The sequence below is a fragment of the Drosophila miranda genome, chromosome XR (genome assembly GCF_003369915.1).
Source record: "Drosophila miranda strain MSH22 chromosome XR, D.miranda_PacBio2.1, whole genome shotgun sequence".
NCBI classification, from domain to species: Eukaryota; Metazoa; Arthropoda; class Insecta; order Diptera; family Drosophilidae; genus Drosophila; species Drosophila miranda.
In genome coordinates this window covers 47,203,494-47,220,206 of record NC_046674.1, presented here as the reverse complement: position 1 = coordinate 47,220,206, position 16,713 = coordinate 47,203,494, and the positions used below count along the sequence as shown (strand labels likewise).

The window sequence follows — 16,713 nt, the reverse complement described above, 5'->3', positions numbered from 1 at the left end:
GCTGCCGCATGTCGCACGGTGCGTAGTCGAACCCAACGCGAACATGCAAGAAAGATAGCTATTAGACTAACATTCGAGGAAAATTAGCACCAAACTTACTAAGAAACTAAGCATGCAATCAAAATACAAATACCACTACAATTACTAATTACTAGAAAGGTGTGTAAGGATTAGTAATTTAATAAGAGGAAGAGAATTAGTGGTGGATATAATATGGTAGAGGGAATTATAATCCGAGCATAAGACCCTAAACGGTTCATGCAAGGAATAATTCGATCTACAAAGTGGAAGGAACAATGGTATAAAATTTCTAGTCAGTCCAATAGGAATCGTGAAGTTTATGCGGCTCAACAGATCAGGGCTGTCTATGTCCCCCCTGATCAAGTTGTGCATAAATATCACACCAAGCATTTTTCTACGGTAAACTAAGGATGGGAGGCTTACTAATAGTAGTCTACTAGAGTAAGATCTTACAAAAGTCTTACACCCGCATCCCAGTTAAGGCCCCGCAGAGCAAAGAGTAAAAAGTTTTTCTGATTCTATACGGTCCTGGTGTACTTTGTACTGAGGGCACCATACACAGGAGCCGTATTCTAAGATCGGACGAACAAGCGAGGTATAGAGAGTCTTTGTTATATAGGGGTCGTCAAATTCCTTTGACCACTTCTTTATAAGCCCAAGCACGCCCATGGCCTTATTTACGATGGTAGAAATGTGTTCGGAAAGCTTTAACTTGGGGTCTAACATAACACCCAGATCATCCACCAGGGTAATTCTCGCAAGAGAACCACCAAATAGGGTATAGGGAGCCAACAAAGGGCTAGAATGATGAAATGTCATAACTTCGCATTTCGAGGCATTAAGGCATAACAAGTTTGCACAACACCATGACTGAAAGTTATTGAGATCGGATTGCAAGCGAGAATGAAATGAAATGTCCTTGTACTGGACACAGAGTTTAACATCATCCGCATACATAAGTTCTCGAGAGTATGTTAATACTGAAGGCAAGTCATTAATTAAGAGTGTGAAGAGTAAGGGGCCTAGATGGCTGCCCTGTGGTACTCCCGAAGAAACCTTTACTGGTAAAGAGAGGGAGTTTTTAAAGAGTCAAAGAGTCCTCTTTGAGACCTGGAACAAAGATAGCTAGTAATCCATCTCAGGAGGTTGGGCGGAAACCCTAAAAGGTGTAGTTTATGCGCTAAAAGGGAATGGTTTACAGAGTCGAATGCTTTACTAAAGTCGGTGTAAATAACATCCGTCTGTAAGTTACCTTGAAAACCTTTAATAATGAAAGAGGTAAACTCTAACAAGTTCGTGGTGGTTGATCGCCGCCTTATTAATCCATGCTGAGTTGGAGATATAAGTGACTTGCAGAGATGTTGCAAGTGCGGAGCTAATACCTTCTCAAACATTTTGGGAATAGCGGATAACTTTGCTATACCTCTATAATTTTTTGCATCAGACTTGCTACCTTTTTTATGGAGAAGAATTATAAACGATTCCTTCCAGATCGGGGGGAAGCAAGAGGAATCAATGGACAGGGTGAATAGTTTAAGCAAGGGTCCACACAGAGCCTCGGCGCAGTACCTGAGTACACAACCTGGAACCCCGTCTGGACCCGGTGAAAACACCGGCTTAACTAGTCGAAGATCATGAAGTAAGGAACATTCATTTAACAAGGGACTGAAAATGCCGTTCGACCTCGGTAAACCGTATGGGTACGGATGACCAGAGTAGCTTTCCTCAAAATATGTGGTTTGGAAAAATTTAAAAAAGATCGGCAATTGCCTGATGATTATTTGCCGACGTATTACAAAATGATAGCGAGGATGGGTGTGCGGACGTTCTACGCTTACTGTTTACGAAGCAGTAAAACTGTTTAGGGTCCTGAGAAAAACGTATCCTGCATCGAGATAGGTAGTTCTTATAGCATTGAGCATTAAGAACTGAAAAGTTTGACCGAGCTATTACATAGCGAGAGTGAGAAGTAGGAGAACCCACTTCTTGAAATTTTGTATAAAGTCTTGATTTTAAGTTTCTTAGACTGGATAACTCTTTGGTAAACCAAGGGGGTTTTCCAGATCTAGTCGGACAAGAAAGCGGGACACAAGAATCAAAAAATGTGCCAAGAGCATTGTAAAAAATGTTTGTGCCTTTTATGACATCAGTGCAAAAGTACAAAGCGGACCGATCAAAATCCCTAATGAGGTTATTAAGCTTCGCGAACTCGGCTTTACGAAAGCAGCGGACACGTTCAGGTAGCCTACGCGACCGATCCAATTCAGTTGGTCCTATATCTAGCGACACCTCGAAATTAGGGTGGTAGGCGTCTTCAGGTATTGTGAGCGGAAGGGCTCGGGTTAACAACACTTAGTCGGATCCGATACAAAGCACAGATAAAGCAATCGACCCAAGGAATTTTTCACATGATTGACTTGAGACAGGGACAGGTCAAGCAAGCCGTCAACAAAGTCATGTCGTGACATGGGCACTAGGATACTAGACTCGTTTACCGAAGACCAAACAGTTCCTGGCAAGTTGAAGTCACCAAGAACTATCATACGATCTTTATCAGATAGCGAGGAAGAAACAGCGGTTAAAGCGGACAAGTGCTGCTCATAAATTGAAATATCCAAAGAAGGTGGGATATACGAGCAAGTAATGAATATAGCGAAAGCGGGAAGAATCAGTTTTACACACAGGAATTCCAGTTCCTGTTGAACTTGGACTGTGAAGTGTTCCGACGTGAAGTAAGAGTCCACTGCAATTAGAACCCCCCCTGCACGTCGAGACGAACGGTCCTTTCTAAAAATTGTGTACCGACCTGCCAAAACCTCGGAACTAAGAAAGTCCGGCTTTAACCAGGTTTCAGTAAACACAATAACGTGGAAAGCAAATGCAACACTATCCCGGAAAAGAATGCTGAGCTTACTACGCAAGCCTCTTACATTCTGATAGGTTACTAAAAGAGAAGTTAGTTTTTTGGAAAAGTGGAAGCAAGACGGGAAGTTGTGGAAGAGGAAGTTGAGGTTGAGGGTGGCACACTGGAAAGATTTGTAAGGGATATGGGGGGCCTATTCTTCTTCTTAGCCTTAAACTCATTCACCACCAAATGCTCCAGACAAAATTTGGCGGAGCAAATGGTGTCAAATTGAGTTGGGGAGATGCTTATCTTATACGAGGCTATCTCCCTGGCATAAGAGAAGTTGAATTTCTCCACCTTTAAACCCACGGCTTTTATTTTGCTTTGAATGAAAGCAATTACATCATTAGATGTGAGGTCAGGGGCCAGCCGTGAGACAAAAACTTGTCGTTTTGGTGGGACTCCCACCAGTGGTTTGGGCACCACAGGCCTAGTACCTGTGGTGGCAATATCCGGAGGTCCGGAACGTCTATTTACTGGTGGGATCGGGATGGACGGGACAACTAGCGAACTTGCGGACACCACGGACACGGACGCTGCAGACGTACTTGGCTGCACATTCTCCGAGGCGATGAATTCGGCTACCGAATCTGCATCGCCAGCAGCTGTCGTTGCCCTTGGAGTGGCAAACGAGATCAACTGCTGCACACTTGGAGTGGTCGGAGTCAGTTTTTCGGCGGCGCACGGCTGAGTGACGGTTGGCACTTGCAGATCCCGCGGAGTGACCTTTTTACGCCTCGGAGACTCATTCAACAGTTGCAGACTGCCAAATTTAGACTCCATGGCTAGGAGCCGATCGTATTGCTTTTTAAAGCCAACGGTCAGCTCCTTAAAGCCCTTCCGCGTCTGCCTCATGAAAGCCACCATGTCTTTCTCCACCGCACGGCATGCCTCGCAACTGTAGTGCAAACCATTACGCTTTGAAATGGCATCACTCACAAGGCCAGAAAATCCAGCGCATTTTGCGTGCACTACGCTGTCGCAGAGCCAGCAGGGGATAATCGGCTGATCGTGGGTGATCTGCTTATTGCATGATTTTTTGGCACATACAACAGAAAACTCCATAATAAGAAATTTAAACAAAATTAGAATCAAAAAATATTTCAAAACAAATGTGTGCCAGACAAACGCTAATAGGAGGAGAGGAGAACAGTTGCAGCAGCAGCTAATGAGAGAGAGAGAGAGCTACTGAACAGAAAGTTACGAGAGCGAGAGAGAAAGAACAGTTATTTAAGTTTAGATGATAGGGAGAGAGTGATAACACAAAAAAAGCTACCAGACGAGAGCGGACTGCAATGCAATGTAATGCGTACTCACTCACTGCAACAACACAAACACTACAGGCCGACGCCGAAAAATAAAAAGTTAAATAATGTTTAAACACAAATCAAAAGGCAGATTGTTGGCTGGTTAGGAAGTTAACTAAAGTTTATTTAGGAAAACACCGGCTGTTTATTCAAAACAAAAGAAAAAAAAAATGCGGAGCGCAAAACAAAAACGCGTCTGATCACTACGAAAGAGAACGAACGAACATTGAACATTGAACATTGAACGAACGAACATTGAACATTGTACTACCATTGATACTGCGTTTATACTTAAAACGCTTACATCGCAATTACCTTCACAATCCATCAAATTGCAGCAATGTCCTCATTTGAACGGAATAGAACTCGCCGATCCCAGGTTCTTAAAATCACAACGGATTGATCTTCTGCTGGGAGCGGACGACCACAGATGCTGCTTTCAGATATCCGCAGAGGAAAGGAGAACCAACCAATTGCACAGCACACCCAGCTTGGCTGGATAGTCTTTGGTCGAGCCACTTCCACACGCTCACACGCTGTCACCATTAGATGTCACCACAACAGGCTAGAGAATCTCATCCAGAAATTCTTCGAAATGGAGCATCTCGGTTCTGCAAAACAGCTCACACCAGAGGAGCGATGGTGAGAGGAGCATTTTAAACGAACTCACATCCGTCAACGGAACGGCAAGTATTTGGTACGGTTACCACTTAAGCGTTTGTTTGACCCTTCGCAGGTGCTAGGCAAATCACGTTAAATCGCAATTATTCGATTCCAAATGCTTCAACGAAGATTCCAACGGCAGCCGGAGCTGCAAGCCAAATATTCGGAGGTCATCATTAGCAAGGAGAATGGAATCGAATCCACATGTTGCAGCTTGCCTCATCACGCAATATTCAAGGAATAAAGTGTCACTACTAAGGTTAGAGTAGTATATGACGCCTCCTGTAAAACGACAAACGGAAAGGCGCTCAATGACGTCCTATGCACCGGACCAGCGCTCTAGCGATCTAGCCGCCGTGGTCCTGAATTGGCGTTTCCATCGTTTTGTTTTTGCTGCCGACATTCAGAAGATGTATAGTTGCATTGACATGAATGCAGAGGATTCGCAATATCAACGCATCTTTTGGCATGACGAACACAACCAGGTAGCTGAGTATTTTCTCAACACAGTTACGTTTGGAACCGCTTCAGCTCCTTACACAGTCATTCGCGTCATACATCAACTGGCGCAGGATGAACGCGACCGATACCCAATCGCGGAAAGGGTCCTTCGACATGAAATATACGTTGATGACGTACAAAGCGGATCTTCCACTCGCGAAGGAGCATTAGAAATTCAAAATCAATCGATCGGAGCCTTACGATCAGCAGGAATGGAACTTCGAAAGTTGTCTGCGAATGACGCTTCTCTGCTACAAGACATACCTCCAGACCATTTATCTCGTAAGACATTATTAGAGTTTGAGTACCAAGATCCCGTTAAAACCTTAGGTCTCTATTGGCATCCACATCAAGACTATTTTGGGTTCAAGATAAATTTTGAAATCAGTCACGCACATACTAAACGTTCTTTACTTTCCACAGTCGCCCGACTTTACGACCCCTTAGGTTTCATCACGCCCTGTGTCATGACCGCGAAGGCGATATTCAAGGACTCATGGATGGCCCGCATCAAACGCAACGATGGCAGCCTAGCACAACTGGACTGGGATGAACCGCTGCCAACCGAACTGCTTGATAGATGGCAGGGATTTAATACAGATCTTGCCATATGTCGAGCAAATTCAAGTACCACGATGGCTGCGCTTCAACATCCACGAGCTTGCGTCATTACAGCTACATGTTTTCTGCGATGGATCATCACTGGCGTATGCAGCATGTGCATATATTCGTGCAGAACTACCAAACGGAAAGATTCAATCTCATTTGCTAGCTGCACGCAGTCAAGTCCCACCCACGAAACCGACAACAATTCCACGAGTCGAACTTTCGGATGCGCTGCTGGCAGTTAAACTGGCAAAATGGATCCGGGACCAACTTCGCACTGCAGGACCACCTATGTCAACCTTCTATTGGTCAGATGCTTCTATCGTTTTTGTTTTGGATAAATGAAGATCCCCACCGATGGCAAACCTTTGTGTCAAACCGCGTTGGACAGATTTTGGAGCATAGTACATCAACTCAGTGGAGACATGTACCTCCTGCGGTAAACCCAGCGGACTGCGCAACTCGTGGCTTAACACCACAAGAGTTAGCAGTACATCCATTGTGGTGGTCTGGACCATCATCGCTACAGCAGCCGGAAAGCCAATGACCGGCAAACGGAGCTCCCAGTCAGGACATCGACAGGACTATAATCGTGGAGAAACCATCAGTTTTGTTCCAAAATGCTGTGCAAGTCTCGGAGGTTCCAGAAACCTTCATCCAAAACTCTTCCTCATACGACAGGTTAATATCAGTCATGGCATATGTTCTACGGTTTATACATAACATTCAAGCCAAAGGTGACAAACTGTCTGGACCACTGAGTGTGCAGGAGCTCGACAACGCTTTAATTCATCTCGTTCGCGGCATTCAACAGGAGGTCTACGCGATAGAAATATTGAGGTTGAAGGGAAACAAGGCACTATCGGGCACACAAAAACTGTGTCAATTATCCCCATTTCTAGATGACCAACAATTTCTACGAGTCAGAGGTCGACTGCGAAATGCAATGCACCTTCCAATAAGCCAGCGACAACCAATGATCATTCCCAATCATCATCATTTTACCGATCTCGTCGTGCGTAATGCCCATCGTCTCGCACTCCACGGCGGCACCGAATTAACGCTGGCCACTATTCGACACAAATTCTAGATAGTCAACGGAAAACAAACTGTCAAACGCATTCTTCGACAATGCGTCCGATGTTTTCGTCACCGACCGAAACCAGCAGCACAATTGATGGCCGATCTTCCCCTACATAGAGTCAATCCGCCAACTCGTGCATTCATCGCCACCGGAGTGGACTATATAGGCGCGTTCGAAATTCAAGCATCCAGATTCCGTGGACACACAAACTACAAGGCGTATATCGCAGTTTTCATCTGTTTGGCTACAAAGGCAATTCATCTGGAAGCGGTCACGGGCTTAACCACCGAACACTTTCTCATGGCTCTACAACGTTTCATTCCGCGTCGGGGCTACTGTCAACACACACAGCGACTGCGGCACAAACTTCATTGGTGCCGACCGGGCTCTTCAAACCTGGCAAATACATTTGAAACGAGAGCTACCCACAACTGTAATACCTGCTTTAGCGGCCCGACACGTCCAATGGCATTTTAATCTACCGCATAGTCCTAATTTCGGAGGCCTTTGGGAGGCAAATGTAAAGTCTGTCAAAACACATCTCTATCGAGCCTTTTCAGGATATAAAATGACCTACGAACAACTTGCTACCGTGCTAACACAAATTGAAGCCTGTTTAAATTCCAGGCCATTATGTCCACTAAGCGCTGAGCTGGAGGACCTAGCTATCCTCACCCCGGCACATTTTCTTATTGGAGATTCATTATTAGCTTCGCCGGATGTAACGACAAGGGATGTTCCACTCACAGTCCAATTTCTGGAAGGACAGAAAATGATCTGGCAATTTTGGAAGCGTTGGAGTTCGGATTGGCTATCACATCTTCAAGCCCGTCCAAAGTGGCGACATGAAACCGACAATCTACAAGTCAGCGATCTAGTAATTGTCAAGGATGACCGACTGCCACCCAACAAGTGAAAACTGGGAAGGATAATAGAAGTTCCCCCTGGAGCTGACAGTTTAGTCAGAGTCGCAACAGTGAAAACAGCATAAGGCATATACAAATGATCGGTCTCTAAACTATGTCAGCTACCGTTGCCACAGACCTCAGAATAATCCTACCACCGTTGCTAGCTCCTTTCGACCATACATGTACCATAACGAACACTTTATTTATTCACAGAGGATTTACATGTGACATCCTTTGGTTTCTAATACTGGTCCCAGTACTGGGGGCGGCATGGACGATTTTCTAAGGGTTAAACTACAAAGAGAGTGAGAGGTCTCTAACTGCGATTGTCCACTCGGAGAACGGCGTCGTTTCATGCTAGGGCGGCGTAACCTCGTCTCCGATCACCAAGAAGAGTCTTCGTTTGCGTGTCGACGAAATCACAGCGACAATCAAGCAGTTGCAGCCGGCCGCGCTTAAACCCGTATTACCCATTAAATTGTACCCTATACGCGATTACGATTAAAGTTTAAGTTGATTGAAGTCCAAATGAATAAATCTCGAATTGTCTTTATCGTGTAGTACATTATTAAACGCAAAGATTCCCCAGTGCATTTCTGCTCAACATTGAAATCTCGTATCGAGGATTTCACAACAGGCCCTTTTTGCTTTCCTTGTTTCCTTTTTATATTTTGAGGGGCACGCTGCCGTGTTGGTTCTTTAGAGGAGAGTAAGTCCTCCAGGGTTCTGATATATTTTTCCCAGTTGGCTTTCCTGGGATTAATGTAATCATTTGGTTTCGGAGGAGTGGTCATCTAGGACTTGCCAACTCTTGACTATGTCTAACAGCTTGTGAGACACTAAGGTGAGGTCAATAACCTCCTGTCGATATTTAGTTATACAAATAAATAGATTTCAGTTAAGGATGAAGCTGAAAAGTGAAGGAGGATGTTTTTCCTCATAGGCCATGTAGGACGACATCACCCTTAGGCCTGTCTCTGTGTCATCGTCGGTTCGATTTTCGAGGCAGCATACTGCTTGACTGGTTTATCAACAGGACGCGCCCCGGCCGCTGACTTGTCGACCTTTACGGTCACTGAGCTGAACCCAAAGTTGAGCTCGCCTTTAAAAGCCTCAATCGAGGCCAGCGACTCCTTATTGAGGACGACCACCGCCTGATTTGTAGGGCCCTGTGACGACTCCACTTTGACCAGGGGTTGCATCTCTGCAGCATTTTCAGCATGGAGGCGGGAACCCAGACTCTCGCACTTGGTCTACTGGCAATTCGCTCCACCATACAGCGACGAGCTTCGTAGACTTCTCCGACTTGTACTCTAGAGCGCTTCGGTGCTGGTCCAGGAGTCACCTGCGAGCACTGCCTCTTTGGCTGAGAGGCTCCTTTCCTAGGCGCTTCTGTGCCAAAGTTCGGCAGCACCTTTGAGGCTCACTCAATCTTATTTAGCCATTTGTCCATTGGACCGGACATCTGGCTTGCGTTCTGCCGACGGAGTATGTAGCCACCACACTTTCTTTCTGCATATGTATATTTTGTGGCTTAGACACTAGTAGATGGTAGCTCGTCCCCCGCCACTTTACTAGCAGGTAGAGCAGCCGCAGGATTGCATAGCCACTCTGCCAAGGTATCGCTTTTGGGAGTCGACTCACCACCCACACCGGATCCGGGATGGGACCCCTTTGGGCTCTCCCTAGTGTATTTAACATCGAATGAGGGAAATGAGGGAAAACAAAATTAATGAGCTTGAAAAATGATGCTTAATCAATAATGGATAAAGAGAAAAATTATAACGAGGGGGAACGTTGTGAGTTGCAGCGGACACCGCAACTCTACAGTTATACCCGATACTAAGTCAGTATGGCTCTCCTCCGGCAGACGCCGCTAATATTGAACGACACGACAAAGAGTGCGTGCTAGAGAGACAGAAAATCAGTCTGAGCGTAACGTCGGGGGCTGCGTAGCCAGTGCAAATTGATTTGTTCCTTTTGGCTATAAAAATTATCTGATCTGATCCAGATTCAGCAATCTGATAGATATGATCATTATCTATGGTTCTGCGCTTTTAGTTTTCTCGTATCCTCAATATTGTGGATGCAACAGATTTTCGTCCTTTGTGGGGGCGGAAGGGGGTGGGGCGAAATTGAGATATACGTTTTAAAGTGAGATCTAACAGGAGTGCGGATACCAAATTTGGTTACTCTAGCCTTAATAGTCTTTGAGATTTGTGAATATCCCCAGATTTTCATCCTTTGCGGGGGCGGAAGGGGGTGTGGCGAAATTTTGAAACAAACTCGTCTCGGTCCGATATATAAGGAGTGTGGATACCAAATTTGGTTGCTCTAGCTTTTATAGTCTCTGAGATCTAGGCGCTAATGTTTTACTCTAAGCAAAGCCGGCTATGCTACGTGTGTGTTAGAGAGAGACAGGGCGAGAAAAAAAGAAATTGTTTTCTTGATGCTGGCTATAATAATAATACGATCCCATTCAGATTCTGCAGTCTAAAAGATATGGTCATTCTCTTTTTGGTTTTCTCGTATCTTTAAAATTGTGGATGCCACAGATTTTCGTCTTTTGTGGGGGCGGAAGTGGGCGGGGCGAAGTTTTGAAATATTTTTGTAGCAGTGACATATCACAGAAGTCTGGATCCAAAACATCGTTGCTCTAGCTCTTATAGTCCTTGAGCACTAGGCGCTAATAGGGACGGACAGACGGACAGACGGACGGACGGACAGACGGACAGACAGACATGGCTCAATCGACTCGGCTATTGATGCTGATCAAGAATATATATACTTTATGGGGTCGGAAACGATTCCTTCTGGACGTTACACACATCCACTTTTACCACAAATCTAATATACCCCAATACTCATTTTGAGTATCGGGTATAAATATATGTATATATGTACATATAAACGATAGGGTATATTATGTAAGTTCATTGGATATAACGAAAAATAAAATATTAAAAAAAAATTATCAACATCATTTGAAATCCAAAACTAAATTAGTGTTGGTCAGTGTAATTGTCTGTTAAACTCCAATGCAGTGGAGAAATGCATGGAAAGCGAGCAATGCAAGCTACGAGAACGAATTGCTTCGAATTTTGAACGAAGCAAATATGCAAATACCGGCGCAAAGGCAAAATAGATATTGGGTCACTTACAGCTTCATTACAGTGGTTCCTCACTGAAAGGCGCCTTACGTTGGAGAGCTGTGGAAACAATGTTAATGTGTGCGGAGGGGGATTGGTCAAAAGGATTCGGAGAGTTTGGTTTTTCTACTGTTATTAGTTTAAATTCATTCTTATACCCGATACTCAAAATGAGTATAGGGGTATATGAGATTTCTGGTGAAAATGGATGTGTGTAACGTCCAGAAGGAAGCGTTTCCGACCCCGTAAAGTATATAAGTTACATAGAATCAACGTTATTATAATGTTTATTATTTATTCCGTCGAAGCGAGATTTTATTATTCCTCGTCGGAGGTCTTAGAGAATCTGAATTTACACAAAAATGAAAATCTAAATGTTAAGTCCCCGGCCGCCGGCTGCGCAGTCGCCGGTGCATCAATCTGCTGACATGTCACACGCGCAGGTGTTATGTTGAGCAGCGGCCGTTTTCCACGTTCCACTGCCCCATAGTTGTTGTTGGGCTGGTTGGGCAAGTGTCTTTGTCAACGGTGCAGCTCACGTGTTCTATTACACGACGAGGTGTGTGCTGCATTTGGCTCTCATGAAAATGTTTAAGCTCGCTGACAAACTGTCTGGTTGAGAACCAAATGCAGAGGGAGGGGTATCCGGCTGGATCGGATAACTACTCCCCCCCTTGAGAAGTCGCCGCCACCGGTGCACTTAGTCTTGCCATTAATCCATCGATTTGTCGGGCGTCGCGTTTCTTCGTCAAATATAGTTTGAGCATGGCCATGCCACAAAACAGGGCACAAATACCTAGTCCTAGGCAGAATGAAAAAATTGGCCTGGAACTTGAGGACACCTCTTCCTTCATCTCCTTGACGAAATTGAGGTTCTTCTTGCTCAACTGGTGGAGAAATGATAGGCTCAGCACCGTCTTATACTCGGTTACATTTAGAAAAGGTGAAGATGCAACTCCTGGGTATCGGCTTTGAATGATGTTGTCGTGGTCGTCTGTTTGCAGTCCGACACTGTTACTATCTGGTTGTTGCAGTCAGCGACGATGTTATCGTCCAGTCGAAGGATGGTGCCATTGTGGGCGACCGGGAAAATAGTTATCTTTTTGCAAATGTACTTAATCTTAGGAAATTGAATGACAAAGTGTATTATATTATTTGATTGGAAAACTTTGATTTTAGATACTTCTTAAATGTTAGTTACGATAACATTGGTGAGCTGATTAGAGAAAATAGAATTCAAGTCGTCATGGTCTAATATGACCGGATTGATTACGTTAACTTTTGCGAGGTAAATGGTGCGCATGAGATTACGTTGATCGGATGACACATTCTGTTCCTAGCCAGCAAGGTCTCGTACAGGTGAGCCGAGTCAATTTGCTTTCCCTTTGCTGTCTCTAGCAATTTATTGACTGTGTCTGTTAAGCGGTTTATTTGTCTTTTATTTGATTCAATAAGTTGGGCCTCGTTAATTCTAGGTATGAATATAAATGGAGCGTAAAAAATAGTCGGGCTGAGTCGAAAGCTCACGTATGGGAGTAGGGGCATTACCTGAGATTGTCCTTGTGCATAACCCTCCCCCTAATTAGGACCGTTGTCCCCAAGTCCGCTTCTACCGTTTCTTCCACATACAACGGGGATAGCTTATTTCCGAGGCGTCTGTTGGTTTTCATTAATACTTTCTCACCTACTATAAAAACTCTGTTGTGACGCGTTTGGTTGACTGGATTGTTCTGCACAATATGAGCTTTATGTACCCTGTTCTATACCTCTCGGTGAAAGTCTGCTGCAGCGGCGTTCAAAATGTCGATCGGTTTCTTGTTGGTTACCGAGTGTACCGACCTGTTGTACTGCACTGTTGTCTGGAGGAAAAGGTCGACGGTATCGACGATTCCCTTCGCTATCTTGAGGTATCTCGCGATTTCTAACAGAGTACTCTGGAATCTTTTCACTTGGCCGTTTGAAGTGCTATGGAGGGGAGGAGCATTAACAATGTGGGCTCCAAAGTTGTTTCGCAGAAATTACCTGATGGTTTCTGAACTCAGCGATGGTTCATTGTCGCAAAATATTTGGCTAGTGTTGGGGAAAATGTTCATAAGTTGCAAGAGTGGAGCCTCTACATCCGCAATCGTGCGGAAAGCTATCGGTTGTACAATGGAAAATTTTGAGAATTTGTCCACGCCTGGTACGAAGTACTTCCTATCCGTTGAAAAAAAGTCGACGTGAAGCATTTCTCCAGTGAAGGAATGGACTGGCGTTGGTTCCAGCTCCTGTTTTTTCCTACCTCGCTTACGAGTTTAGTCATTTTTTGGGTAATAGTAATCGGCTAAGACCTGTTTTACGTTTTCCTGAGCAGCTCTATGTGCTGGATTGTGTTCGATTGTGACAATCTTATTACTTTCATTTTCATTGAAAATGTCTGTTATTAGATTCTTCCAATGCCACAACTTGGTCGATGGAAATGCACCTACTAACTCATGCTGAGTGCGGGATAGAGTCGGAAAATCACAGTGGATTGCGTTTACAACCATGGGGTTTACTGAGGTCTTCACGACCTTAGTGAGCGCATTTTTGTCCGTAAAATTTATTATATGGCGGGTTTTTTCCCCGAAAAGAATTAATATCTTCTTTAGAGGAAAACGCGCCACTTCTAGGACATTTGATTCCTAAAACAATTGACAGGTTTGTTACACCTGTGTGGGCGGACGAGGGTCGGTTGGACTCGGGGGGGAGGCAGGTGGCTGTCGGGTAGTCGATCGGGACTCCGCGTAAGTCGTACCAACCGTGCTGACTGAGGGATTGAATCCACCATTCACAGTAATAGTTCTATATGTTTTTTTCTTTAATTATTTTTATTTACTTTATTTTTTAACGAATTTTGATTTCGATTTTAAATATCTCAGCCACACTTACTCAGTATTATTTTATTTTAATTGGGTCGCGATCACCAAAATGCTTGAATAAAATATTACAAAGCTCACTGACATGGTTTTATGCGGCTCATACCGTGTTTTATTTGATCTAATTATTAGTTTCCTTTAATAATTTATTAACTCCTTTGTGGACGTCGATGTGGGAAACGAGGGATTGCCGTTCTGCTTGTTGCTTTTTTATACCCGATACTCAAAATTAGTATAGGGATATATTACATTTGTGGTGAAAATGGATGTGTGTAACGTCCATCGTCGGTCGTTTCCCACCCCATAAAGTATAAATATTCTTGATCAGCATTAATAGCAGAGTCGATTGAGCCCTGTCTGTGTGTCCGTCCCTATGAGCGCCTAGTGCTATGAGTGATCAAAGACTATAAGATATATAAGACTGTGATATGCCACTGTTACAAGTATATTTCAAAATATCGTCCCGCTCTTTTCCGTCCCCACAAAGGACGCAAATCTGTGGCATCAACAATTTCAAAGATATGAGAAAACCAAAAGCGCACAATCATAGAAAATGACAAAATTTTTTAGAATGCAGAATCTGAACCAGATTGTATTATTATTATAGCCAGAAGAAAGAAAACATGGTCGGCTCTGCCAATTGCTAAAAGTGAGTTTCTAGATATCAGAGACCATAAAAGCTAGAGCAACCAAAGCTCATTATGGCTGATCTTCCGAAGGAACCATCTCATGCCTTTGACATCACAGGCGTGGACTTTTGTGGTCCGTTTTTCTGCAAGCCAGAGGCACGCAACAAGGCTCCAATCAAGTGCTACGTCTGCGTCTTGATTTGTTTTGCTACCAAGGCTGTTTTTCTGGAGCTGATAAAGTTCTTATCTACAGCTGGACTAAAGCACTTCATATGTTCCAGACAAATGAGGCGTTAAATTTGGTCACACAGCGCAAAACACAACGGTAAAGCGTCTAGTCATTAGCGATGACCATCAGAAGGCGCTGCTGGAATGGCCCTCGTGGTTCGCTGAGCCTGACGTCACGCAGCTAAACTTCGACCGCTGGATGGCTGGCAGCGCGTATCGTACCTGCAGCAGCTTTACTGGTCCCGGTGGAAGGAGCAGCAGCGCTCAAAGTGGTGCATCCCGCGTCGCTGTGCTGAATCATCATCAGGAATCACAAAGCGCGCCTTCAACAAGCTGTGTCTTACAGATGCTGTTGAAAGTCAGGCCTTCAACGGGGAGAGTATATCGGGTCAAGCAGCATAAATATTGTAAATTATTGCCAGTTGCCAGGTGCGGCTCAAAGGGAATGCATTTGTTGTTGGTTGTCATTTGCAATGCCCACTGTAAAAATCATTTGTTATCGCATATCGTCGGCGACTGGCCCGAACATACTCCCTCCGTTGGGAGCTAGTCTCTGAACAGATTCCTTAAGGGGCAGCAAACATAGCCGACTGACCGCCCTCCTGATGTTTCCTGAGGATGTCTTCAAGTCAGCGACGCGACACACTCCGTCCTTGCCCATAACGACATCGACCACTCTAGCCACTCTAGCCAGTGGCCAACGCATTGGAGGAAGATTTTCGTCCTTCACCAGAACGAGATCGTTTTTACAGATGTTTTGCGCGGAGGTACGCCACTTCGCGCGCTCTTGCAAAAGAGTGAGATACCCTTCGCGCCAACGTCTCCAAAATATTTTTTGTAGTTGGGTGACCCGCTGCCAGCCATCCAGACGATTGTAGTTCAGCTTCGTCAGGTCAGGCTCGAGGATTTGCTCATAGGGGCCGCCTAGAAGCAGATGAGCAGGAGTGAAAACGTCTAAATCGTCAGGATTTTCTGAAAGCGAGAGTAAAGGGCGAGAGTTAACAATTGAGTAGAGAAAAGGTCCACAGTAATCTACTCCAGTGACTTCAAAAGCTCGAGATCCTTCCAAACGTTCCTTAGGAAGGTCTCCCATGATGTGTTCAACCAAGCGCGGCCTAGTCCTGAAGCATCTCACACACTTGCTGACGACCCTTGTCACTGATTTAATACCTCCAATGGGCCAATATTCCAGCCGAATTTTGGATAACAGGGCGCAAGGTCCGGCATGGAGGTTTCTTTCGTGATAATATCTTATCAGCGCAAAAGTAATGGAATGATTGGCATAATCAGTGGGTGCTGAGCGTCAAGTCCCAGCGATGAGTTGCGAAGACGACCTCCAACTCTAAGTAGTCCAGAATGATCGGTGAACGGGTTGAGCGAACTAATAAAACTGGTCTTCATGACTTGACCATTGCGTCGAATCTCCTTTATGTCCATTCACAGTTGAATGTGTCGAATCAGAAGATTCGTTTCTTGCCGAATATCAGAAACGGTGAGTCCTGGATGCCTAAAACGATGTATAAATTAATACATTTAGGTAAATGTGAGCTGCATGCGAAAGAACGAATTTGGATCCTAGCAAAAAAGATGAGCCGTGAAACTATAGCGCTGACTGGATATGATAGCTGGGAAGCGAGCCTCTCGAGAGAATATCAGCAGGATTTAAAGATGTGGCTGCCGTCAACTCCTGAATTGATGCCACTCAATTTGCCACGAAAACTTAAAATGTGGCTAGCTCGTCCCTAATCCAAGATAATGCTGTTGACGAATCCGACCAGCGATAGAACCGACTTGTAAAGATTTCCATGTCCTTTA

The 16,713-nt window shown here is 44.6% G+C and overlaps 1 protein-coding gene across 1 annotated transcript; it reads left to right on the top strand.

Moving 5' to 3' along the window:
- Nucleotides 1–4,786: 4,786 nt before the first annotated feature.
- LOC117186283 lies at nucleotides 4,787–6,358 on the top strand. Its single transcript, XM_033386842.1, has 2 exons — nucleotides 4,787–5,679; nucleotides 5,821–6,358. Exons 1-2 carry the CDS (start codon nucleotides 5,169–5,171, stop codon nucleotides 6,246–6,248), a joined length of 939 nt encoding a protein of 312 aa, XP_033242733.1. The 5' UTR covers nucleotides 4,787–5,168; the 3' UTR covers nucleotides 6,249–6,358.
- The last annotated feature ends 10,355 nt before the right edge of the window (nucleotides 6,359–16,713 follow it).

What these genes read in the sequence shown, in the direction of transcription:
- LOC117186283 (XM_033386842.1), top strand. Translation starts at nt 5,169, where the DNA reads ATGACGCCTCCTGTAAAACGACAAACGGAAAGGCGCTCAATGACGTCC. An exon ending in ACCTCCAGACCATTTATCTC is followed by an intron (nt 5,680 to 5,820) that starts GTAAGACATTAT and finishes TACTTTCCACAG; the next exon opens with TCGCCCGACTTTACGACCCC.